Raw genomic sequence first — 26,352 nt, 5'->3', positions numbered from 1 at the left:
ATACTGTCTTTGCTTTATCCATTGCATAAAATCACTTAAGATTATTGGATTCCCTATTTATTACCTTATTACATCAGTGAATTGTCTCAAATTAAGTGAAATTGATTATTTTTTTTCCTCATCTCTTTCACAGCCTTCTAAATAGGGTGCTGAACTCAAGTGCTTTGAGGTGTGCACCTAATAGTCCCTTTGACTTCAATGAGCTAGATAATTAAATCCAAATACTTATAGGAGATGGATCTTCTATAGTTACCAGCTATGTAGTATAAAATGAAGAGTTTGTTTCTTGGGTAAGATGAATGGATGTTCAAATTTGCTCATCTAGTGTTAGAAACAGTCACAAATATTTTCATACTATTGGAGATTTAAGGATATGTCTCAAATGAATATCAAGCACTAAGATTCTCAGACTTTCTTTTAAAAGCTTTGTATTCAAAAAATCTGTGACTGAAACCTATTTTTTTTCACTCATATTGAGCAGAGATCCAAGCAGTTGCACTATAATTGATATTGGTGGATATTAGGATGGAAATATAGAATCATGGCCATCTCTCAGCTAATTTTTTGTAGTACAGAACTCTGCTATTGCCTTCAGTGGCATCAGAGACCTACTTTCATCTGTGCCAGCACCTAATGGAGTTAGAAAAGCAGCAGTGGCTCAAACCAAACCCGTCACTCCAAGCTAACCCCTATGATAGATGCTTGAAAGAAAGACAAAAGACCACTGGAGCTACTTCTAAATTGGTAACTCTGATCAGTGTGTAAACTCTCATGCACCATTGCATGTTTGCTAGAAGAGGTGTCATGCAAATGGACAGAACTTTTTATTTTTAGCATTTCAGTGTAATTGCAAATAACAGGAAGAATCAGAAAAGCATATAACCCTGTGGTAGTCAATTTTACATGTCACTAACTTGTCTACATTTTTAATAAACATGAAATGATGTTTGTCATATCAGCAAACCTTGACTGGTAAAAGATTGAATGACCTTTGAATGTATGGGGTTAAAAAGACCAGATTCTTAGAACTGAGCTAATTGTAGATTCAGAGTGCGTAAAAAAAAAAAGCTGAAAGACTGAGCTTGTGTTTTCTCATTTAATGTTGCAGGTCACTGGTGTTATATGCTCTTAACTATCTGAAGGCCTTGTAAGTATGAAGACTGCTTCCTTTCCATCCTAGTGGCTTGGCAGCAGAATTACTCATTATGGTTAGAAGTTAACATTTCCTTTTTAAATGTCTGGAAAGACAAGAAGGACAAAACTTAAAACCTCATTCAAATATGCCCAGTCTCAAGCTCTTTAGCATGGGAACTGTGAGGATTGTATTTAACTGGTGGTAGATGACACTCAATTAAATAATATCAATTTGGCTCATGAGCTGCAGCATTACCAGATGTAGCCATAAACTGCAAACATCCTCTTTATTTTGTTTTCCCATCAACACTGAGTAGGTTAAAGAAGAATATTTGCCTTTGTAAGTGGTGAAAAATTTCCATAAAATTACAAAAGTTAGTAAAAACTTGTTTAAAACACATAGATGAATTAAACTTTACATCTCTATGCTCTTTGTAATAGAGTTACTGTAAAATATCACTACAATTTTCAAACAATGCTATCTGTTTCTAAGATGAATTTTTATTGTATTGATTTTATTGTGGAGAGGATACTTTGCCTAATTAGACACAAAATACTTGTCTTGGGCCTAGATTAGCTGGACCCAAATAATATTTATGGAGACTACTGATCTAAAACTATTTTTTGTGTTTTCCCTAGACCTGTCCTAAGAAAAGTGATATTCACTGTGTCAGATTTATTCAGTCTCACTATTGCTATTTCCCTCTGCTGCAAGGAGGGCCTGAGTGGGAAGGGCTCTGAGGATGTGAGAGTTTAATAATTCTCATCAAAGATGTGCAAGACAATGGAGGGAAGAGTGGGACCTCTGCCAGAGGTGTCAGTCAGAGAAGGTGGGTCATTGATGCTTCTATCAAAATGACAACTCCCAGTAGGAGTTCCTCATCAGAGGCTGCTTGGGAGCACTGGAAAAGTAGTCAGTTGTGTTTTGATGGGGTGATCAGGAGCTGGCATTGTATCCATGGCACCCTCCCCACTGTACTGCTGTATGACCTGCTGGTGGGAAATGCACTGTGCAAAGACAGGCTCTGCTGGCATGGGAGGAGTCCTGCAGGAGTTGGGAGCTGTCAGGAAAGTTCTGACAGCTTGTGCTTTTCTGATTTGGTAACCAGCTGATGCATGGCTTGTTTAGCTGTGCTGTGAGGGTAGCAGGCCTTTGCATGCTGTTTTGTGGTGATGTGAGAAGTGTGTGCTTCTCATATGTTGGTTTGCTCTGCTACTGCTTGCTGTTTGCTTGTGTTTTTATTACTTTCCTTGTTTCAGAAAGCAGATTATGAGAATTACTTTTGTTTCAGCAAAACATACCCTTAATCTACCCTAATTTAAAGTTGCTATAGGCTATTTCCTGCATTGGTCTTACCTAAATATTACTGTCTAAAAATTAGGTGTCTAGCCTATAAGTAGATAGCTTGCCTCTAGACCCCACTGCCAGTGGGGGGAGAGAGAGAGTTAATCCAGCTAGCCTGTTTTAGACAGACTTGATCCTCTCTGAACCAGCTCATGCTTCCCCCGTTTATGAAAGGATTTGGTGGCCTCATCATTGATAGCTAACAGATTCCTGAGCCTCACCATGCCACACCTTTGCCATGTGTACTGACTGAAAATGTCTTCTGTCCAACACTGCAACACTTCACAAGAAATCAAGTGTCACTGCTGAAGGTAGACTTAAGAGGTCATTTGCTGCCACTGTCATCTCAGGGAGTGGTAGCAAGGAGGGGTTTGAATCTGTCAGCATTTCTTCTTGTGTGTAATCCAGGTGTCCACATTTAAAGTGCTTTCCAGGTTCTGGGCTCATTACTGTCTTCATGGGAAATTTTTACACTGCAACTGTTTTGTCCCTAGACACAAAAGGAAAGAGTTCTCTGTAACATACAGTGACACATTTTGCTAGAGGGATAGAAGTGAATGTTTTACGGACAAAAAGACCCTGTTAAACAACATCCATCTTCCTCTTTGCAAAATGGGCAGTTTTTATTAAGTTATTTCTGTGAATGCCCCTGGTATAATGAATTTTCTTTTGCATTTAGACTTGTTCAGTACCTCTTCATTAATGCTGTTAGATCCTTAGGAAGAGCAATCCATTGTACTAACTGGCTGGGATGCCAGACACAGAAGCTGTCACAGAGTGAAAGTCAATTGGTCACTGCCTGCCTGCTAGGAGTGGGATTCACCAGGAATGTGAGTTGTTTAACACAACTTTAAAAAGAAGCACGTCTTTTCTTGGTGCTCATATCCTCTCCCCTCTGTTCAAGTGAATATTTGCTTTTTGCTTTGTCAAGAGTGTGACTGCTCCCATTGAAAAAGTTTGTTGACACTTATAAAGTCTATTCTAAAATACTTTATTCTTGGCCTTGAGACTCATGAATTTTTATGCAAAACCATGGTATTTTGGGTACTGAATATTCCTAAATTTCAGCATCTAGAAACGCTGGAGTTTTTGTGTGCTTCAATCCAAAATAAGTAAATCTTTGTAAAAGAATACCAGCTTTGGTGTAGGCACCAATAAAAGGATTTATTTCACCTCTGAAAGTCAGAAGTCCAGTTGAAACCAGCTGTCTGTCTTCCTCTCTGATTAACAGAAAGAGTCATATCATAAATCTTTCCAAGACACTTGCCTTAGAACAATAATGTATGTTATTCCTTGGAATTACTTTGCTGTCTACTTATTTTGGAGAAGAATCCCATCCCTGTTTCCTATTGTTTATCCCTTGATATCAAGGTGAAGCTGAATGTTGACATAGAAATTGAGCATCTAAATATCTTTATGGATATAGGTCAAAGCTGGAAAACTTTGTTTTATGATGTTTAAGTTCACAAGTATTATCTTACCTTTTCAAAGGGCAGAGGAGAAAAATCTCTTATTTAAATCCTTTCCTTTGAAAAATACTACAATCAGCTAAACACCAGTAATTGTGTTCTAAATCTTTATAGCCTTAGTTCTAGCCTTTAAAGTATATTTAGAATAACATATTTAGCTGTATTTCTTCTCTTGCCTTTAGAATGCCAGGCACACCAATAGAACTATATGAATAATAAATTATAATACTGTTTATCATCTAAATTGTTATCGTTTAGAATTTTTCTCTCAAGTGTTTCTTCTAGAAATCTATTCAACCCTCCCTGATGACACATTTGGATGAACATTTTTCAACTGTGAATGCCTAAAGTTAATCATCTAGATCTAAATTTAGGCGCAAAAATGAATGACCTGATTTCAGAGTTGCTGATTACTTATTTTGATGCATTAATATGAATTTAATAGCTTTGCTCTAGGTGCCAAAGTCTTAAGAATGTTGGTTTTTTTCCCATGCACAACTTGTCTATCAAAATGCAGAACACATGCAGAATTAAATTACTAATGAACGATGACAATATGCCATATAAAAACAATGTTACATTGATTCATTTATTTATTTACATGGTTGGGCAGGCTAATATTATGCAGAAAGTTCATGATGAAAGCTGATTTATAGTGATTTGAACAGAAAAGCAGGCATTTCTCCCACTTGGAGAGAGACAATGGTGAATTCTGTGTGAAGAAAGTGCATCCTCCATTTGTTCTTTGTTGCATGCCAAAATGAAATCTAATCTGAACACATTTCGTTCATTCTATTGAAAAGCAAACTTAGTTTTTCCTGATGACTTTCATTGTGCTAAAAATTGTGGAAAACTGGATGCTGCACAATAAATTGATGCATATTGTGAAACAGAAGCCTTTCAGAAAACATTAAGAGCCATATGCTCATTTTAGAGATATGTGGTGCTGCTTTAAAATGTGGCTTCCTTGCTGTTTGAAGACCTGAGTTGTCAAAGCTCTTGGCTACTTACATTAAGGGGCCATAAGGATTTGCTTAAAGACATTGCTGAATTGGGGCCTAATAATCTGCTTTGATATACCTTGTCTGGCTTAGTTTGAGAAGGTTCCTAAACTACTTTAAGAGTGCCCAGGGCTCCAAGCAGAGTCTACTTCACTGCTGAAGTGTAGTGCGAGTGGCAGGATCTAGATTTCAAAGATAAGGGTAATAAATACCCTTTGCTCAGTGTGTTGTCTATTTTCTCATGGAGTTATTTTTGATACACACGAGGGTGTTTTGCAAAGAAAGTGGAAGAGGACCAAATGCTAATTTTCCTCATCTTTAAGAGTTGGTCTTTGGGCCCTGATCAAACCAGTGGGGAGATTCTTATGAGCCCCAGGGAAAGTGGGTGCAGGATCCCACCTACTGCACTTAATTTGCTCGGGAAAGCTTTTGAGAATGTTGAATAGAAGTAAGCTTAGTGAGAGTGGCACAGCTCCACCTGACATTATATTGACAGCAGGTGGCAAATGTGGATGGAAGTGCCTAACTGTTGCTGAATTAAACATACAGTCCCTTCAGCATCAGCAGCTGTATGATCACTGGGGAGCTGTTTGGTTACATGTGGTTTTTTTCACATCTGTCAATTTAACTAAATTGGTGGTCTAAATGAATAGTGTCATGCACAGGAGCATTGCATGAATTTATGGCAGTTGAAATGTATAGCACCTAGAGGATTTGGGGTTCATGAAGCAGTGAATGGATTTCAGAAAAAGCATGATTTTCATCTGTGGTAGGCATAAACTCGATCCATTATTCAACGTGTTATGCAAAATAGAATTGCACATTGGGTTCACAGGGCAGTCTTCTGGCATTTCAAAAAGAAGAAAAAGGAATTTGAGAGAAAGATTTATATGTTTATGTTGCCTCTTTTTATGATGCTAGCAAAGGAAGTCCAATTTCCTCCTAATTAGATTATAACAGGTGCAAGCAAATCCAACGGAAGTGAAGCTGCTGGTATAATATCTATAGCGCATTTGGAGTGAGCGTAGCAGGGAAACAGGAAGCATCTCTCAGCCATGGTTTTCCCATGGTACTGAGACCTGTCACACACTCTGCCATCAGCTAGCCCTGTTACTGGGCTTGCAGCGATGCCCTCACCCTCAGGTTAGGTGGCTGAACCAGCTGGGGAAGTGAGTCCCCTTCTGAGACTCATTTCACACTATGTTTTGTTCCTCTGAGAGCTGTGTTGCCTCAGGTTCTCCCATTCCATCTTGCACACCCTGTTTCTTAGAAGCTTGGGGCTGCTGCTTTCAGCCACGTGGGAGGTGCTGCAGTCCTCGCCAGTTCTTCACTGCTGCTCCTGCCTGAGGCTCTCCTTCCCCCCTCCAAACCAAAGAGGCAGCAAGAAAAGGGTAACACATCCTGCATGCGGACTTTGCCTCCTCCAGCCATTTAAGCTGAGATGCTGAGGTATGAGCAGAGAAGACTTGGAGAGGGTCACATTTTCTGCTGTGTTGTCCTGTTGGTACTGCCAGCAGAGTGGTGTAGGGGACAATTGGAGGCAGAACCTGTAGAAATGTCATGCCAAGAATGGCCACAACTTGCCTCTCGGATTTCAGGTTGTCTTGGTATATAAAGATGGTAGAGTTTTCCTCCTTTCTCCTCAGACTTGCACTGGGGAAGCTCTATTGACATGCCTCTGATAATGAGAACAGAATCCAGATGGGCAGAAACTGAACAAGTGGTGTAAGAAGATGGATGGATGTTTCACTCCTGTTTTTAAACAACCCAGGGAGAAATGTTACTCCATTTAAAATGAAAACTAATGAGTTGAGAAACTTTAATTGCATTTTAAAGGAGGGGCAGACTTTCTACTTTCATTTTGAGTCTATAACTTTATATATAAGAAGGGTGAAGATCTGCTTTTTAATTAAACAACTGAAGAGATCAGACCAGAGATCCTAGTTGACTATGATGCTAATGCTGTTCTTTAAAAACTGCTGATGAAAAATATAGAGGATTAATTTATGATTATTATAAAGGAATGCACAGAATCATTCATGATGGAAGATAAAATAATTTTCTTGTGGACTAATTGAACTATTCTGATATAATGTGTATTTTTGAGGAAACAAGGTAAAGTCTGTTTCTGTGTAAATACATTTTACTATTGTTTCAGACTCCTGGTGATATCATAATGATAAAGCTGCATAAATACTGTCACAAACTGGCAGAAACCAGCCTGGCAGGAAATTTCAAACGCAATGGCAAACTTCCACAGGCTATGGGAAATTAGTTGCTGTACTGTTAAAACAGCCATTGTGAGTCTAATGGGAAGAGGACTGAGTTTTTAATACATAGACATGCAGATGGGTCCTTGTCGAGTTTATGGTGTGACACTCATTTACCTTCAGGGAGAAGCTGAAATCCAGACTGTAAAGAAAAAATAGATTCCAGAGGCTGGATCTGTGGGGAAAAAAAACCAACTTTTTTTCTCAGATTTGTTTTGACTATTCAGAATGGTATGTGAAGTGCGTTTCTAGAAATTAATGGTTAAATATCTGAACATCATTATAATTCCTTTTTTTAAAATCAACTTTGATTTTTCCCTACTTCTTTTCTTTTGGCCATAATTTCATCTGATGCTCTAGTCTTACCTGTTTTTGATATGCGTTTTTAGAAATTTCTTCAGGCTTGTCTATATCTGTTAAGAGCAATGCATTCTCTTGGCAGGTGCACTACTTCCACTGATTGAGTGTCTTGTTTTCAAGTTAGCTTAACTCCAGTAGGTATGGATTTAAACTATTTCAGACTAAACCTATTTTGAAATGAGAGCCTACCCAAATTTGGAGGCAAAACTTAGTTTTCTTTAAAGCTGACACTATCTCAGTTTAAACACACTTTGTAGTGTAAACAAGCCCAGGAGAGCATACCATATGTTTTGAATTACATTTGCAAGCTCTTGTGAGCACTCCAACTCACATTCGCATGCAATTCAACCTATAGCAATTCAAGATGTTATCACTTCCCAACTTCTCTGCTATTTATCACAGTTGGTCCATGAGAAGTTCCTGCCAGGGTGGTAGATAGTGGACTGGAGCACCAGCTCATTCAAGTTCCAGTGAGAAGTGTACTCTCTCAACACAAACCTGAATTCACTCATGAGTTACACTGGAATGTGACTGAGGATGCAGTTCTGTTTTTTTGACTCTTGTTTTGGGGTTGCTAAGCTGTTGCAGGGCAGCATTGCTGGAGTGACATTAACGAGGTGCAGCACTTTGTCAAGGTGCCTGAGAGGTGGTGTGGCTCAGTACCTCACCTGGGATCTGGGCATTATAGACTCCTTCTTTCTTCTTCCTTGTAGAGGTGATCTTTCATGGTATCTTTGATATTTTTCTATAGAGGAATCAGGTTTTTCTTGGGGTCAACAAGCAAGGTTTTTCAACCCCTGCACTAGGTTCATTTGAATATCAGATTCCTCTGGCTGCCAGCGAGGCTATTCAGAATTCTGCTAAAAAAATAGCATTCAGAAGAACTGCCTGTTCTCCCTTAACCTTGTTCTCAAAGCAACAGCAACAAAAAATTGTTCTGGTCCCCTGGAGTCTTAAAAAATCATTAAGGCAGGCACTGAGCTCAGACACTTGAAATTTGGCTGTATTACAAAGGACTGAAAATGAGACATTTGCCCTAGTAAATGTCTTAATAGAGGGGTCATTACCTGTGCTCTCTGTGTGACTGGATTAAACCCACTGCAGCTGAGGATGGATTGGACTAATAAACTCTGGAGCCCACAGAAAGTCTGCAGTAGTCAACAGTGGAGAAAGCAATCAGGGTGTGTGTTATAGTGTGAGTGTTATTGGAGGAAAGCTTGCCTTGCTCTAGGATCCCCAGGGCTGTTTGGGCAACTCTATTTCCTTCAGTTATCTGAAAAGTTGAGAGCTGGTATGTTAATTTGTTCTGAGAAGTAGTCTGAGTTGCATAAGAGCAGCTGCAGGTGACACAGTGCCTATCCCATCCTGAGGTTTGCAGAAATCTAGCATGCCACTATATTTACAGTTTGGGTCAATCAGCTGCAGAGAATATCTCTGAGCATGACTCCTCTTTGTGCTGCCCAAGAAGCACATTCTTGTGTGGTCCATCTATTTATTTCTGGGAAATGAGGGCTGTTTTGGCATTGCTTACAGCTACCATTATGCAGATTATGTATCTAGTCAGAATGGATCATTGTGTCCTGGCAAAGCCCAGAGCACACATGTCCATGTCTACAGGTACTGCAAAACAGAACATTTGAATAGCTTATAAAATCAAATGATGACTTTCTTTTCCAGCATCAGGTGTTATTTGGGTGTGAGCTTTCTTTTCCCTGAATGATGAATGTGGCTGAAATGAAGGGACTAATCAAGAGAATAGCTGCTGGTCTGGTCTATTTGTATAACCAAGCCCATCTGACATGAATAGATCAAGTCTGTGCCACAAAGTGTTGGGCAGTTTGAAGATAAAATGGTCATACCTTGATCCTGGTTGTAATAATGCCATGATGATGCAGTGCTCTGAGGAGGGTGAGTAGGTGTAGGATTGGTTTAACTTTTGTGTGCATGCCACAGGAAAGGGATGAGAATATTCTCCTTGCCTGGGATCAGAGGCCTTTGAAATGCATGCTACAGGCCTCTTTAGGGATATCTAATATTAATGTGAAAATATTCACTATGCTAAAGGCTAAACAAAGCTGCAGCTGTATCCAGCTGATAGACTATAGGTTTCCTCATCTCTTATTTCAGCTCAGATATTTTCCATGTTGTCCTTGTTGTGATATCTGGCTTAAGATGAAAACCTGAAGGAGCACCTTTTTTTGCAACTATGCCAAGCCCAGAAGGTTTTGTCAATTGAAGAGAAAGTGACTCATACTTTAGGTTGTTTGGCCTTTAGAGAGGGAAGAGAGTCTCTTTGTATCTGTTAGAAGGCAACTATTCATAGAACTATCATGAAAACACATTTCTCTCATTACCTCCTTAGGCTGGTCAAGACAACCCTGATCTGAGATTCCAAATGAGTAGGAGGAGTAAAAAGGAGAGTGCCACAGCTTTCAGACATGGGGTTATTGTGGGGAAGAAGATTCTTTTTCTTTCTTGTCCCTTAGCTCTGCATATCAAGGTGCAGAGGGGTTGCTAACACTTGCTACCTCCAGGCTGGGCTGGAGCCACATTCCTTGGTCACAGAACAGCCAGGGCTGCTGGTGCATGAGGCTGGTGCTGCTCTGCAACTTGACAGAGGCAGCAGTTTGCCTGCCATGTGCAAAGCTGTAAAAAGCATCTGGGAACATTTTCCCTCTGGCCAAGTGGCTGCATTTATATTCACCAGCCACAGGCATGTGCATGCATTAAAGAAATGGCTTTTTCTTTTTTAATAAAGATCTTATTTTTGTTGGGACTTTGATATGGTGGTATGTGGAACAGATGTTTCAAGGACCTTTCTGTATTAAGTCTTTATTATATAGATGCCTGTAAATGTTTGGGTTCATATTCATGACTCAGATTACATCCAGGCCATGTTCCTGTGTGTTCCTTGGGACTGGGACATATGTATGAAAGACAAATTTTTTTGAGAGAGTAAGAATTCTCTTTGCTGGATGCATTTTCGGGGGAAGGGACAGAAATGAGTGCAAGACTCTGAGAGTTTGAACTGCAGTGTACAGAAGTGCTGAACAAATAGTTGCTCAGATGAGAAGAAAACCATTATTAGTTTGAGGTCTTTTCTAATTGTGTGTCAACTTTTATTTTTGAAAATTATTTATCCCCAACATAATAGCAAAGTAAATAATTTCTTTCAATGTCATGCTGGGTCTGTTTCTAAGATACCTTTTGAAGGAGCAGTTTTCTGTTGTCAGCAATAACATGTCCCCTGCCTTGTCATTGCCCCAGGTTGTTGTTAAGCAATTATTCCTTCTTTTTAAAAAAAAAATTGCATGCAGGTTTCTCCTGCCTTTATACATGTGGCTAGCTGTCCATGAAAATCTATCATAATCCCAAGGCAGCTGTATGCTTCTTTCGTAACCAAAATGTCCTCTAACGCTCCTTCTCCTGGATGTTTTCTTCTGCCTTCCTCTGCCATCCTGTATGAATATACACTATTCTCTGGGTTTGCTCTCATTTCTTTTGAGGAATTAATTATTTCTTCTTAAGCATCCTTGAATGGGAATTGATTCTCACCACCCCAGCATATTTTGATACTGCTGTCAGTGTTTCATATATACACCCTTATACTCCTCTTCTAGATTTTGCTTTTCATGCATTTTGATGTTCTCTAACAAAATATGCCAGTTTTCATGTATGCTCTTACCATTTTGCATCCACTCTCCCTTCTGCCTGTTGTCTTCCTGTTCTTCCACACCAGGACTATGCTTTCTTGGTGTGTTTTGGCTTTGAACTCAGGCAGATTATCCAGATTCTCTGGATTGCTTTGTTTAAGAGTCAAAAGCTCTTTTGCTAAGCCACAGAATCTGTGGTTAATAATCTCTCATTGTTCTGGCTAGTGGCATCTCAGCTGCTGTTGTCGTGGTCTTATGTCTTTCTTAGTGATGGTCTTTCTTTTTTGACATTATGGTTAATTTTTTCTTTCTTTCTTTCTTGGTGGATGAATCAGCCCAGTTGGTGTCTGTGGCCTTTTTAAGATTGATTTGACACAAATCAAATTTCACCCTTTCTGCAAATTCTATTCTGTTTCTCATTCTGCTCCAGGAAGATGCCCTTTTCCTACAGTCTCAGAAAACTGAGGTTCACCCTTACCAACATATTTTTTAAACTAGGTGCTAATATTTTCCCATATACTTTCTTATTTTGAACATGGCCCAGAGGGATGTTTTTTAAAACACTAACCTGACATTCTACTGATAAAGGGATTAAATGAAAGTATTTGCATAATGTCTTCCAAATAGATGAGCTTTATGATAGATGACACCAAAATATATTGCATAAAAATGTGAATCACTTGGAGAGGGAAAAAATGCAAGCAATTTGTAAAGGGATTAGCAGAGTAAAACAGGTCTATGTTGAACATTGGTATCGTGAAATAGATGGATTTCACGATGACAGTTTTTCCACAACACCTTACTTAAGAAAGCTGACCCCCCTAAACTCCTTATTTCACTACAGGATGATCCTATAGTCAAAGAAGGCCAGACTCATTATTTCCAGAAAGAAACCCCTTCAGAAAATAAAAAGGAATATTAGCTCCTATGTTCTTGTATCATAGGATGAATTTGAATTAACATTTTCTCCATATTTTTGGCTTTACTTCAGGAATACATAGTTTGGTGGGAGGAGGGATTTAACAAGCTTTAGGCAAGCTTTGCTAAATCCACAGTATAGAGGGTACTGGACGACATGCACTGAAATGCTGATTCCACGAGGCTCAGAGTCTTATCACGTCTGCAGGCGAACAGGAGAAATTCTTTTACATTAGACTTGCAAAATGTAATGTGCAGTGCAGTACTTGCTGGCTGAACCTTTCTGGCAAGTTAGCACAGTGAGGTATTATATCCCACTTTGGATCCACTGGTTTTTATTTTCTTGTTTTAAGAAAGTGCAGTCATACACCTGTCCTGGGAATGTAGTAAACAATTCAGAAAGAATTTGACATTGTGACATCAGCTAGGGTAAACATATATGTGGATGCTTACTTGATTGATAGAACCACCAAGATACATAACCTACATTCAATTCATCCTGCTTTTGGCCTAATAAACTGAAACAAGTATATTTTTTTTGGCCTGCATTTTTGCATGTTTAATGTGGTCCCTGTTCTCTAATAGTTAAATGCCTCTCAGTCTTATTAATGCGTCTGATTGCAAAACATGTCTCTAAGGCAGGGAAATACTATCTTTTCCAAATGTTGATGGGAAACTGAGATGTAAAAGGTTATGTTCATACCACCAAGCATGATCAAGTAATACTTGACTCCCTGACTTTGGATCAAGCTTTAGAGAGCAAATGCTATACTATCTCTCTGTTAAATAATAATACCTATCTCTCTGTTAAATAATAATCATGCTAATCTATGCTGTAATAAAAGTAGTGATAAGTTAGGCTGGTTTGAGAAGGGCTCTGCTGAACAGGTGTCTGAGAGACATAAGTGTGCTCTTTGAGAAGGTATTTTTTTGTATACCTCCCACTGAAATCAAACATAAGGTCTGTTGCAAAAGAAAGGACTTTGTCCTGAATCGCCCACCAGGACAGTTGCAAACAAGGAAGAACTGGTGAGGGTGCAGCTCTACCAAGAGAAAATCCTTTTATTTCCCTGTTTTCCCAAGTGGAAATTCTTACGTGCAACTTTCCTATATGACGTATAAATAAAGTTTCTCTCCTCTAAAATGTAGAAAACGAATCTAAGTTATTTTTTTCAGATTAGGAGTTCTACACAGATCCAGAGAAAGTACTTTTATTTAGCATTAATTGCTCTTCAATTAGGAATAAAAATGTAGGTCCCCATTGTCCCTGCGAGGTCGTGTGCAAACACAAATATTGCGGAAAATGACAAAGCAACTGATTAACTGTCATTACTTAGCCAATATTTGCTTCCTGTCTTGGAATTGCCTTTTAAACAAAACTATTGAGAAACTTTCATGTTTTGTGGGTGATTTGCAGTCCCAGCCTCTGGAAAGAACAGAGACTCCCTGTTCTGCTCAGAAAATGGGTTTTTATCCTGATTAGATATCAGGCTCTGAACTCTATGCTCTATGTTGACAGCACAAAGCTGCCTAGAAAATTTCACTTCCTTGCTACACAGTGGAGCCTGTGAACGTGGCCATGTGTGCTGCAAAGTTGCCCTCTCTGTAGCTGGCGGGACTTGTGGTGCCTTAGCAAGGCCAGTGGGGTTGTAGGTGCCATGGGCAGCTGCCTTCAGGCAGTTTGCAAGTTGACAAGGAGCATGGTGCCTGCTACTAATCTGGAGTCTTTGTATACACAGATGCATCTGCGCTGTCAGCTCGATTTACCTGTGTCTCTGTGTTGTGCTTTCCCTTGCTGCTTCATCTATCATGCTAAATGCATTCACCCCTTGGAATAATGCCTGGGCCTCAGGAAAAGTGGCCTGTTGGTATGCTGCTCATAGCTTGTTTCCTTGCAACAGCCCAGTGGTTTCCCTTGTATCCACATGGTGAAACACTTGTCCTCTTAGTGATCACATCTTAGCACCAGAAGAGCTCTACTTTTCTGTGTAGGTTTGTGTAGGTCTTTTTGGTGTGGGTCTTTCTTTTTGTTTGGAGCATCAGAAAGAACCTGAGGTGTGGATTGAAGACTATCAGGGTGGCGTTTTCATAATGAGTGAATGTGATAGAAGGGCTGATGTCAGGAGTTGAAGAACTGGTTAGCATCAGGCGGGGTCCAATAAGGAACAAACCCTCATCCATGACACTTTTGGGAGTGATCTGTTTCCAGAGTTTCCCTTGGTTTTGTATGGAGATCAGTTGGTTCACTTAAAAAGAACCCCAAACTCTGGGAAGGAAGTGGCAATTCTGCAATATCAGGCTATCACAGCCTGAGAGAAGAGCTACTCCAGTGGGCAGCATAGGCTTACCAGTTGTCTGCAATATGTATGTGCTGGTTTGCACCTGAACTGCGCTCTGGTGTGGCCAAAGAGTTTTTTTAATACTGTAAAGGATATTTCACAGCCTTCAGCTGCTCTGACAGGCCAATCTGCTTCTCTTGGAGCTGAGGCTTTATTCCTGACTGTACTTACAGCATCAGTCTCTCCCTTCCCTTGACAGCACTGTGATTTACACAGGAAAGCACACTGCTGTAACTGCTGTAACGGCACACTGAGAGGAAGAAAGCTGTATTCATTTTCTTGCTCTACCAGCATGGCTCTGGTTCTTTTTGCTTACACATTATCACATGCCTTCCAGGTCTTGTCTATCTTATATTGAATTATTAGCCATGAAATTCTCCAGTAGAGATGCAGCTTCTTCTGTGAAAAAATGTCTTTACAAGAAGTTATTATATCCTTACCCTGCAAGATGCTGCTGCCAACCTTGTGAATATGTCAGGAAGCTTATGCTTATGCACAGCTGTGGTTAAAAACTTTACTTACTCCAATGGACATGGCTTCTCTCAAGAATTTTCTAGTATGGATTTGCCCTAAGCCTCAGCTTTCCCATTGCCACCTGGAGATGATAATGCTATGGTAGTTCAAGGAAGTCTTAAGAGCTCCTCACCAGGGAGATGAGTTTCATATGAGGCAGCACTGCTGCTCAGAAGTACTGCTGCTACTGCCCTGACCTCTGCCCACCAGCTTTGGAAAGGAGTGTCTCCTAACCCCTTTCTTCACTTAGGCACAGCTGCAGCCTTTTGTTGCTGACTCAGTAGAACAACTAAGCCTGACAGAATGAAGAAGGAAAAGGAAAATGATGTTTTGTCACGGTCATGTTTTGGTCTAGAGACTTCTTGACTTTTATAAGTGTATAGATGTAGCCATTCCCTTAGTCCCAACTAGAACCTTTCTTCCAAACACCAAACTCATTTTCCCAGTGATCCAAAGAACTCAGCAGAGAAATTTTAGTTTCTTCTGCACAGGAGGTTTGCAACTGACTCTATCAAGGCAGTAGCTTGTTGGAAGTGGAGAATTCCCACAGTGGGTTGGGTGCTGTGGGAACTGCAGGCAGCTTGCTGGCTCTCATAGGGTGGTGTGCCACAGCTGGGGAGTGTAGGGGGCATGCTAATTGCGTGTGACCTTTTTTCATCTCTCTGGATCAGTGCTCTAGAGACAGGACAGTGAATCATTGTGGTCAGGTGGAATGCAGCCCCATGAAAAGAGAGCAGGGGCGTAAGCATAGATGGGTACACAGTGTTAATGCACAAGTAAGCATTAATGGGCACATAGTGTTAATATATGACTCACAAACCTGCTGGGAAGGAAATGGGAGGTAGTCTGTGTCCCACCTGTGCTATGTGAGAATCAAGGGAACTGAAAAGCTGTAGAGACCTCCATGCATTTTACTTATTGGCAAAGGTCTGTTGACCTTTGGGACAAGAGAAACAAGATTCTGGTGTGTGAGCAGTCTAGCCTGATCTGCTCTTTTCTGTACATGTAAGAAGTAATACCACAATGATGTGCATTGTCTGCACAACTTTGAAGGAATCTTCAAATAATCTACAAGGATTTTTATGATTGCATCACTGTAAGGGGAACGTCTGTTTACCTCTCATAGCAAATAAGCACCTGATGTTCTATAGAATCAAGATTAAGATCAGATACTGTACTCCAAGGAAAAGGTTTCCTGTTAGAAAACTGGATATAGTTAATTTATGATGGTGACTGATGTTCTTTGTACGTTGGTAATTTGGTTATTATATGGGTTTATGACATCACTTATCCAAAACCTGAAAAAATATCGTACAAGTTCCTTAAGGTTTGGTGGGGGAAATCCCCAGACTGTACTATAAAAGGCACCCATTCTCCCTTTGCTGTCACATCTGCAGGCTGAGAAGATGAAGCACACACTGGTGGCTGTGCTTTTCCTCATGCAGGGTGTGACTGCTCTGGCTGAGATGACAGCAGCAACAGGAGCGGTAAGACAGGGGTTTCACAACCTGAGCCTTGGTGCCTTCTTGTCTTCTCACCTAGTTTAGATTGATGAAAATTATTTTAAGGTTTCTGGAAAATTATTATACAAATGTTGAGGTCTCTGAATAGAGAAAGTTTAAAGTATTCCTCTGTCCTCCCCCCAGCTAATGTATAGGGACTGGGTAATAAATGTAAAAGTGAGGCACAGGTTTAAAGTCAGAGTCAAATTCTGCCTTTGGTTAGATGAGTGCAACTCCCAGTGAGGATCTGAGTGGATATTAAATGCTCTGTGTAGCTTCTAATTAATTAGCAAGGGCTTATAGCACGAACAGATCCTCATCTTTGATGTGGAAGGAACTGGGAGGTGGGAGCTTTCCCAGTTGCATGATTGCTGTCATACTCTGTGACCAGGCACATGAAAGCCATATTGGTTGGTTATTGTTGGATGCTCTCCCTCTTTCCTAAAAAAGCTGTATCTGGATGGGCAAGAGAGAAATTCAAAGGAGACCAAATCAATCAGAAAAAACCCCACAATAACCCCCAATCAAAAGGTGCATCAAATTCAGGGGGGAAGGAGAAAACTTTGAAAAATATTTTTTTTAAAAGCAAAAAATTATATTAATGAAAGATAGTTTTGATTTTGTACTGTCTTTTTTTTTTTTCAAATTTAAAATGGGGCTTCAGTTTTTCAAGAAAAGAGTTTGCGAATATCTTAAGAAATTTTTCAAATTAAGTAAAGCATTTTGGTTTTGTTTGATCAAAAATGACTGCCTTTTTGGTATTTATTAGTTAAAATTTGAGAAAAAACCCCATTTTGGTTCCTGATAATTCTTTCTAATTTATCTGGTTTATTCACCAACCAGAAAATTCCTGTGTGCCCCTAGTTACATTTTTTTTAAGTTTGGGAGTGTTGTGGATGCAGGCAGTGAAGTTAGCACCTCCTGGAAAGATGCTTTTATCTGTTCAAGGGATGAAAAGCTGCAAAATTCAAGATGGAGGTGTAAATATATGTTGATAAACTGAAGATAGAAAGCTTAATAGGGGAGAAAGTCCTCCTTAGTCTGCTTAGCTTTAAGCTAGTCCTGAGTTTGTGTAATTTGCACAATTTGGGATGCTCTCTGCCCTAACACTGTTAATTGCTACCAGCTGCCCATCATGCTCAGTGTAATTGTATGAGCACACAAGTACCTGTTCAAGAGGGTTTATTTGACAAATTGTCCCACAAAGCTTGTTTACACTGCTTAACAGAGCTGCCCTTTGCCAGCCATTTGGATATCCCCGCCATCCCCTGGCTCAGGAGCAGGGTTCCAGGCGGGATTTGGGAAATGCAGAAACACCCAGCAGTGAGTGTCCTGTTGCAGGGGAAGCCCATTTGGTGCTCCTTCTGTTGCACCATTTGACATTGAGGGTGTCTTGCTCCAGTTCCCAGTTTGGCACAGGTTTTGGTGAGATCCCATTACGTGTGACAGTGTGCTGCATCACAGCAATGCACTGTGCTCCTCACACTGTGTGGGGCTGTGGTAACCCCCAGTATGGTGCCAGGGTGACAGCTGCTGTCCTTGCTGCAGCAGAAAGGCAGGCATTAGCCACAGATGGAAGTTAAAGGGAATGTGTATATTCTTATTGCATAAAAGGCTCCCAGGGTGGATCTGGCTGTATCCTTGGCTGTGTGGTGTCTTCTCCTGGTGCTCTCTCTCCACAGTGGGATGCTGTCACCTCCATGTGCTAGTAGCAGAGTGGGACATGCTTCCCAGCCATCACAGCTCACAGCCTGACAGATTGGTGTGAAAGGGGCAGCGAGTCCTCTGCTTAGAGGGTGGGGCATGAGTTGGGTGGTGAGGAGGGGACATTCCTGCTGGGAGGACAGTATTCTCTGGATTTAGGGCAGAGGGGCACGGCACTGTCCTTTTAGACTGCCATGCAATCTGCCACGGCTGCCTGTCACTCCTCAGCTCACACCTTCTGGACAGGCTGAGTGTCCCCTGCCTTGCTCTGGTCACACAGAGCCTTTCCTCAGGAAGAGGTGTCTGTGAAGTGACACTGTGCCCAGGGAAACTGTTGCCTCAGCAGCAGATCAGAAATGTTACAGTTGCTCAGAATAGCTCCCATAATAAAATCAAAGTGCTTTGGAGCTGCAGGATGGGGGCTATCTGGTGGGGAAGGGATGCAGAAAATCACACTAAAACAACCTTTCCTTTGCTTTTCAGACTGCTCATCTCAGTACGATGCTTCCATATCTGACTCAGCCTGGGAATACGAATGGCAAATTGCTCCCTTCCCCAAAGGTATAACCATTACTCTTCCAATACAGTCCAGAAAAGATAAAATTTAGGAGATTATGTACTTTTCTTTTAATGCTTCACAGTTGCTAAGTGATTTAACTCTGATACAGGCAAACCAGTTGTGCTGCCTGGAAGAGGCATCTATGTGTTGTGTATCCAGTACTTTAGGAAGTAGTGAATCTCCAAAATCATTGCTACTGTTACCGTGTCATTCAATGCCTAAGTCAGATCCAAAACTTTGGCATTAACCTTGTAACTACTGAACTGAACCACAGACATGAAACAGATGGGGCCCTGGGGATTTAATGCCAATGTGGCCAACAGTTTGGTGATTACAGTCTCCCCAAGGAAGTCTTCTCTCATAAACTAGAAAAGAGCCTTGAAAGTAGCTTCTGAGGAGAGTGCCCACTTGTGGTTGCTGGGAGTGAGAAAATATTGATTCTCCCTGTTCTACCTAGTTCAAATATTATTAGCTATTTGATGATAGAGGGACCTGAATCTTATTTCTGTGCCTTCTGGTACAGTGCTTAAGTTCATGGTCTGCAGATTTCAGAGTTCAGTTTCTTTCCCTCTTTCTATCAGTGACTGTTCAATAACATGTTCACTTTGGAGCAGATTCAGTGGGTCACAATTGATCTCTATGGTCCTGCATATTGTTGTCAAAAAGAAAGTTCATCTAAAGCACGGGTTCAGCTTCACAGCAGATCTTTTTATGTCCAGGCAAGCCCAGTGTGGCATATAGGGTGTGTGGAGGGACCTCTTCTGAGACAGAGTTGAGTCTCTGGCTCCAGAAGAGCATTTAGAAAGTTAAATGGAGTCAGGGCTCTCTTTCAGAGTCTGGTTAGCAGGACCCAAACTTTATCCATTTCCTTGCCCAGCTGAGGTGGCTTCTGTCCCTACTGTGGCCCTGCTATGTTCTTTGTGTGGATCCCATTCTTTGTCTTAGGATGAGCAAACAGCTGATTTAGAGCTGCAATTTAGAGCTGCAAATATTGCTAGGCTACAGTGACAAATTTCCTGATTTTCAGAAAACTGAGTAACTGCTCGCTCCTACTCCCTTTCTTAATTTGAAGGGATGTGGACAAGGAACATTTCTCATAGCTTCAAATACATATATGTAACAGTTTTGCAGAGTGAAATGTTGCTGTCAAGTCCTTGCTGTAGGCTAGGACAGTTTGCTCTCTTTTGAGCGTTCTGTATAAATTATTAAACTTTAAAAACTGTACAACTCCATCAAAAGTAGCAGTCTATCTCATGTATTTTTCTACAGGATGACGAAAGACATTTTTGTTACATGCTTGTCATTTGGCTGGTATTGTATTTTGATTGAAGCACTTATTGACCCAAGGGGCTTTTAACTAAACAATGCTTCTTGGTCTTGTCAACATCATGATCCTAATGTTTGTAATGTCAGTGGAAGAAGGGAAGCAGTTCTGTCTGCCCAGGCTGTTTCCACTCTTTTGGGGAAACTGTTGGCTTCAATATAAGTGGCACTTACTGCAGTGAAGCTCTGCCTTCAACTCAAAGCTCCCTCCTAACCCAAATGTTAAAATATAATGATTGTTTTTCACGGGGAGGTTAAAAGCATGAGTTCAAGGGTTTTTTTGGATATATCTGAATACATTTATGAATGCTTTTTTTAGCTCATGAAATAGACAGGCTAAGTCTAGAAAACTGATTAGTATAATACAGTTGAGACAGTAGTTTACAGCAGGGTGTATAATGCATACAAAGGTATACCACACACTATTGCTATACAATGTATAGCATACTCTCTCTTGTAGACATGTACTCATTTTTGTGTTACACAATATCTTCCACACAAAAATTAGCATACTAATATGCAACAGTCTTGAAGAAGCTCTCATATACTCACTAAGCCACATTTATTTCTTCTTTTGGTCTTTCCGATCTGTTCCTTTATTATTGCTGAGCAACTTGCTTGCCATCCCAACCATTCCAAGGCACTGAGGAATCACTGAGGACTAAGTGACATAGGAACTAATTTTTCATAGTAATTTACGTACTGGTAGCAATATCTTCAAAAATACGTGGAAACTTAGACATAATGTGTTCTCAGTGGGATTTTCAGAAGTGCTTTGTTAACCTGCCTGGCAGAGAAATCAATGCAAGTTATGTGCTGGGACATTCTGGAATACCATGAGATACTTCTCTGCTTCCTTTCATGTTAAATGTCTTCAGCAGTCTGAGTGAAGTTTTAAGACCCATGGTGCTTGAAAAACACAGATAAAACAACTTTCCACACTTTCTTTCAAAATGAGATGCATGCTGTTTGTTGTGGCTGCAGTAAACAGGTTGCCAGAAGTGTGAACTGGGATCATTCCTGCTTGCTGCTCTTCTCTCTTTGGGCTCACAGATCAAGACAACTTTGGTGCTGGTCATCACTCTGTGTTCTGGGCTGGTTTTTCAGTGAGAGCATTAGTTAAAAGCACTGTGAAAAAGCAAGGGAAGAAGTACTGAAGTGTCAGCTCTCAGGACATAGTTTTGTTGTTTGCTTTTTTATTTTTAAGAGGGAAAGAAAAAGAGAAAACACATGAATAACACTGGGATTTCTGCAAGGCAGAAGAGATTATAGAAAGAAGTGTTTTTAAAGAGCAAGTCTGTAGCTTTAAAATATGCAGCTGCATTGAAGTGTGTGCCAGAATATTTTAAAGTAACATCAAATATCTTTATTAATAAATTCGTGATAGGTTTATGAATTGGAAACATTTTGTGTACAAACAAAAAGCTGTTCTGAACACGCTCAGTATTCAGCCTGGTGTTTATAGACTACAGTGTGCCTTGGCTATAAATTATGGCAAGATCAGGAGATGCCAGCCCTGACCTTTCTGTCCCTCATGCACATTGCTTGGTGATGATGCTGTGAGCATGCAGACAACTGGGACAAAGCAATTCATGGGCAGGAGCTTTGCCAACTATCCACGAGGATGGATGGGCGGGCTGTGATGTGTGGGTGTTATGAGCAATATTTTGTAGCAAAATAAAAATCTCTACCCTAGGCTAAACCTGCATATTTAATTCATCACCTTTCAGTGGTGTATAATTAAATGCACATGTCTGTTTGCTGTGGCTGGCTGCAAATCTTCAAATGAATGATTTTTTTTTTAACATTCCCTGTTACTAGTTCTATGTCAGTGCTTTTTTCTCTATGGATGTAAATGACTAAATGATTTGTCCAATTTATATGAACAGAATAGTACCTGTATGACCTAACTTACTACATTATTTTCCTGCTGTTGCCTGCTTTTCTATATGCTGGAAAAGTTATTTCATTATCTTAGGAACATTGTCCACAAGATTGGGAAAGTAAGGACTATTATATGTCTGCATTTTTCCAATGGCAAAATCTTTAAAGCAATATTTAACTATTTTTAGAAAGATTTTTAAGGATGAGTAATAAAAATTGCTGGATATTTTGAGTTCCTTGGAAGAAAAAGGTGAAAGATGACTAATAAAGAAATTGTTGATCTCACGATTGACAGAACTCATATTATTGCCAGACATTAATAGGTACTGATTCTAGAGAAGAATATTAACACATTTTTTCTTACCAATTTGTTTTTGCAGTTCTTTGCCAACGTGTCCGGCTCTGTGAATGATGAGGGAACTTGTCAGTGCTCTGTGTACTTGCCAGATACCACCTTTCCAGTGCAGAAGGCTGAGCAACTGGAAATTATAGCCACAACGCTCTCGGAGAAGTTTGAGGCAGAGCTTTCTAAAGTAAGGTGTTCTTTTGTCTTAAAAATAACAGTTTCATCTTTTCTGAAGAATGGCTGCCTACAAAAAAGTACATCAGTGAGCGTTTTTCTGTGGTGTGTCTTTAAAAGAGTGGGAAAGAGAGCTCTGTAAGAACAAGGAGAAAGGTGACTAAATCTCTAATCTTTGACATTGTAACATGTCATACATGTGAATATTCTCAGGTCTCTTTTCTAGGCCTTTTCAGCTAGAGGCATATGGTATGTTTTGGAAGAATGGTTATGTTTTTCCTCTTTTGGCTCTGTTCTATTAGTTTGTGATTGCTACACGATGCTATAGGAAGCCAAGCCTCCTGCTCTTTCATGTGTTATTATTTGTATCAAGCCAGCCAGATTGTGAGAAGGCAGTGAAGGGAAAGAGGAGAAAGGTCATCACAATCCAGAGTGAAGAAGTAGGTGAATAATTGCCCCTTCACTGCTTCTTCTCTCACAGGGAAAAATAAATAAATTTTAAAAAAATCATTCTTTTCAACATCTGAAGCTGTGGCAGTGAGACTGCTGAATTATGCATTTCTGCTGAAGACAAACACTGCTTTGGTTGCTTGCTGCATGAATTGAGATCCATTTTTTGAGGAACTTGGGCAAACCTACGCATGCTGAAGTGCACTGGGTGAAGCTGCCTGTGAAGACAGGAGTCTGCTTTTGACTTTTCGTGGTGGATAAATATTCAGGATTCAGATTGGGTGACCAGCGGAAAGTGTTTTCTTTGGAAACCAAGCATCTTAAGAAACGAAGTGTCCTTGAATTAATCAGCAGAAAAGGCAAAGCATTAAATTATAAATTCTAATCATAAATATTCATAACCCTCCTCTGGTATAATCAAGAACAGATAAGAAGTTGTGCATAAAACCCACAACAACAGGCGTAGGATTCTGTGGTAAGATCTTTCAGTTCAAATAGTTTGTTTTGAAAGAGCTGGAGCTAACGGTGAAACACATTCAGCTGTCAGCAGGCATACGAAGGACAAACTGACATAAGTCCTGCTGCTTCCAAGCGCAGGAGTTACCTGATCCCTTGGAGCATGTAAGTGCAGCTCAGGGTTAATGAGCCATGAAAACCCCTGAGATTTCAGGCCCCCATACTGTTCCCACTGTGGTCAGTGCCAGCATTTGAAAGTAATTGTGCTGGGGAATAGGATGAAGGGCATGATTCCTAGCCAAAGAATCATTGGCATGATTCTTCAAGGTGGTTGTGTATTACCTTTCCCAGTCTCTTGTGCTGGTGTAACCTATCTCTTACTGGTATTTTACTCAGAATGGTGCATGTTCCCTTTAGGCTAGTGCCAGGCAAATATGAGAGCATCTCATGCTGCTTGACCTCTCTGTGTGGACAACCTCAGTTCTCCAATGAATTCAGACATCTTGCTCATATAAAAACACAGGTTACTGCTATAGATATCTAAAATAAGGTGTCCAGATTTGTACCTGAAACTCACCTCTAAATTCAGGGCAAGCACTCAGCCCTGCCCTAGACTTTAATGTCTAGGTTGCCAGCTGGTGTCAGGTGCTGTGACTGTTGTCACCCCTCCATGCCAGCAGTGTACCACAGTGTAGACACTGACCTCGACTTGCAATTCTTGCTGCAGACAGTAAAAATTCCTGACCTAACTCAGGCTTCACTGAATTTCATCCTGTCGAGACCAATCAGCCAAGCAGTGTTACAATGCATATAGTTGAAGTGTGACATATACTTTGGTGTGATATGGCCACAGAGACACTTTAGGAGAAACACTTTAGGTCAGAAATTGGAATGAACAGATTGAATTTTGGTGTAAATTGATGTGTGTAAGATTTCTCAGTTATAATGTTCTATTTTTTTATAGAAAGAAGAGAGCTTTTGAGCATTACCTTATTGATATCTGAACTTAAGTATTCTGAGATCCTTTCATGGATAAGTCTCTATGCTCAAAAATTCTTTACCTTTCAAATTGTATAAAAAATGCTTCTTATGCAATCCTGTATCTTAATTCAGTCATGATAATATTCATAGAGACCAGGAAATAATGAAATGGTTAATCTAAACTAATCTAAACTTTCAATATTGATCATTATTAGAAATGATCCTGAGCAAATTCCTAGGGAATTGCATTCAGGCATAACTCAGTCTCACCACAGAAGTGGGACTTTCTACTGAATGCTTCCTTTTTTGGCTCTGAGAATCCATGCTTTTGTTGCTCTTCTAAAATGCCCTCTGAAACTCATGGGAACTTTTCCTGGATTGGAGCTGCAGGATTGGACCCTTTTAAGGATGCTTTCCATGTGCTAAAAGTCCCAGATAAACAACCTGATTGAATCATTAACCTTTTGCCTGATTGTTGGCTAATTCAAAAAGCAAGGGGGTCCTTTTATAGAATCAGCAGGCAAGGAAGCTTGCAGATAAAGAGATGCTCTCATGTGCCAAGTGAGTACAAACCGTAGGCTGAAAATACCAGACTAATTTTTCCTCTGTCACATCAACCTTTGCCAGCATAATTATGATTACAGAAGAAAATTAACCTTTTAAAGCAAAGTGGGAATTGGCTGCTCCTCTCAATAGGAAGGGGAAGAGGACAATTCTGTAACAGGGGTGGATCAGCACATGATCACAAGGAAAGAAAGTGCCTCAGAACATGGCTCACGATGGCCACAACATTCTCACTTAACAGAAACAGGGGCAAAACTCCCTGCTTTTCAAAACAGGTTGACCTGCAATGGAATTCTTCTCCATCTCAGAAGGCAGACTGCCAGCCTTGCTCCTTATGGATCTGTAGAGGTCAAACCTGATCTGAGCCAGTGTCCTGGGCTGAATGATTTTAGAAGGTTGCTGGGTTTGTAATTTCTTTCTTATTTTCTCTCATTCCTCTCACATTTTTTCTTTTACATGTTCATCTTGCACTTTTGTTCCCCCTTCTGTACTCTCCAAATATGTGCTGGAGAAGTGTCTGCTTGCATGCTGCAAAACCGGTTTTGATAAATACCAGTTGCAGGTAAATGACACACTAAATGAGCATTGCAGATTTTTCCTGCCCTTTTCATTAAATGAAGGTGACAATGCTTGGAATGAGGAAAAACTGAAACTGAGGATTTTTCCCCTTACATGTTCCTTACATGGTTCCATTTACTTCCCATAAGGGGCTAATCCAGGCCCTATGCACTCATCATACCCTAATTGAGGCTTTTATGACAAATGCAGCAGCAATCAGTACTAGTTATTGATCTGTATCCCTAAAAATAGGATATGCACAGAAATTCTGTGCCAGCCTGTCAAGAGACTATAGGCAGTCTCTAGCAGGTAGGTGCAGTAGAAGAGCAGGGATTACAAGCTGCTTAAATCTATCTGCCAATCAACAGAGCAATATTGTGTTCTTTTTTCAACTGATATTTCTAACCCACAGAAACTCCTAAACCAGATCTGAGCAGGCAGGAATCTCCACACAGAGCATTGCAGTGTTTAACATATGTGCTGGATTTATCTGCAAAAGCAGCGTAGACCTGTTAGTGCAGCACTGCTGAGAAAATTTTATTTGTCCTATAATTCGCCAGGGGAGCTATTAGCTTAAGCTCTCTGCGACGCTGGTGTGGCTGTGCAGAGCACTGCAGAGTGATGGTGCTGGTTCAGGCTCAGCTATACTCTGCTGGATGGTGTTGACGTGTCCTTAAATGACCTAGATGGTTGACTGAGTGAAAATCCTCTAATATGGGAGGAGAACTTCAGGTCTGCATTCTGCAGTCAGGGCTGAAATAACTATGTATGCCTTGTTCCAGCCCTCAGCATTTTGTCCAGGCTCTGAAAACCCTGGAGAAAACTTCAAATCCACAGGTTACTCACTAA

At 40.4% G+C, this 26,352-nt stretch overlaps 1 protein-coding gene across 1 annotated transcript in view; it reads left to right on the top strand.

The window, feature by feature from the left end:
• OLFM4 (olfactomedin 4) overlaps window positions 1-26,352 on the top strand; it is a 52,699-nt gene that overhangs the window by 13,069 nt on the left and 13,278 nt on the right. The window contains exon 2 of the mRNA XM_077174667.1: window positions 22,355-22,507. Within this exon, the coding sequence (XP_077030782.1) occupies window positions 22,355-22,507 (153 nt within the window). The remainder of the gene's footprint in view (window positions 1-22,354; window positions 22,508-26,352) is intronic.

The sequence above is a fragment of the Agelaius phoeniceus genome, chromosome 2 (genome assembly GCF_051311805.1).
Source record: "Agelaius phoeniceus isolate bAgePho1 chromosome 2, bAgePho1.hap1, whole genome shotgun sequence".
Classification (NCBI taxonomy): Eukaryota; Metazoa; Chordata; class Aves; order Passeriformes; family Icteridae; genus Agelaius; species Agelaius phoeniceus.
This window is presented reverse-complemented; position numbering and strand designations above follow the sequence as displayed.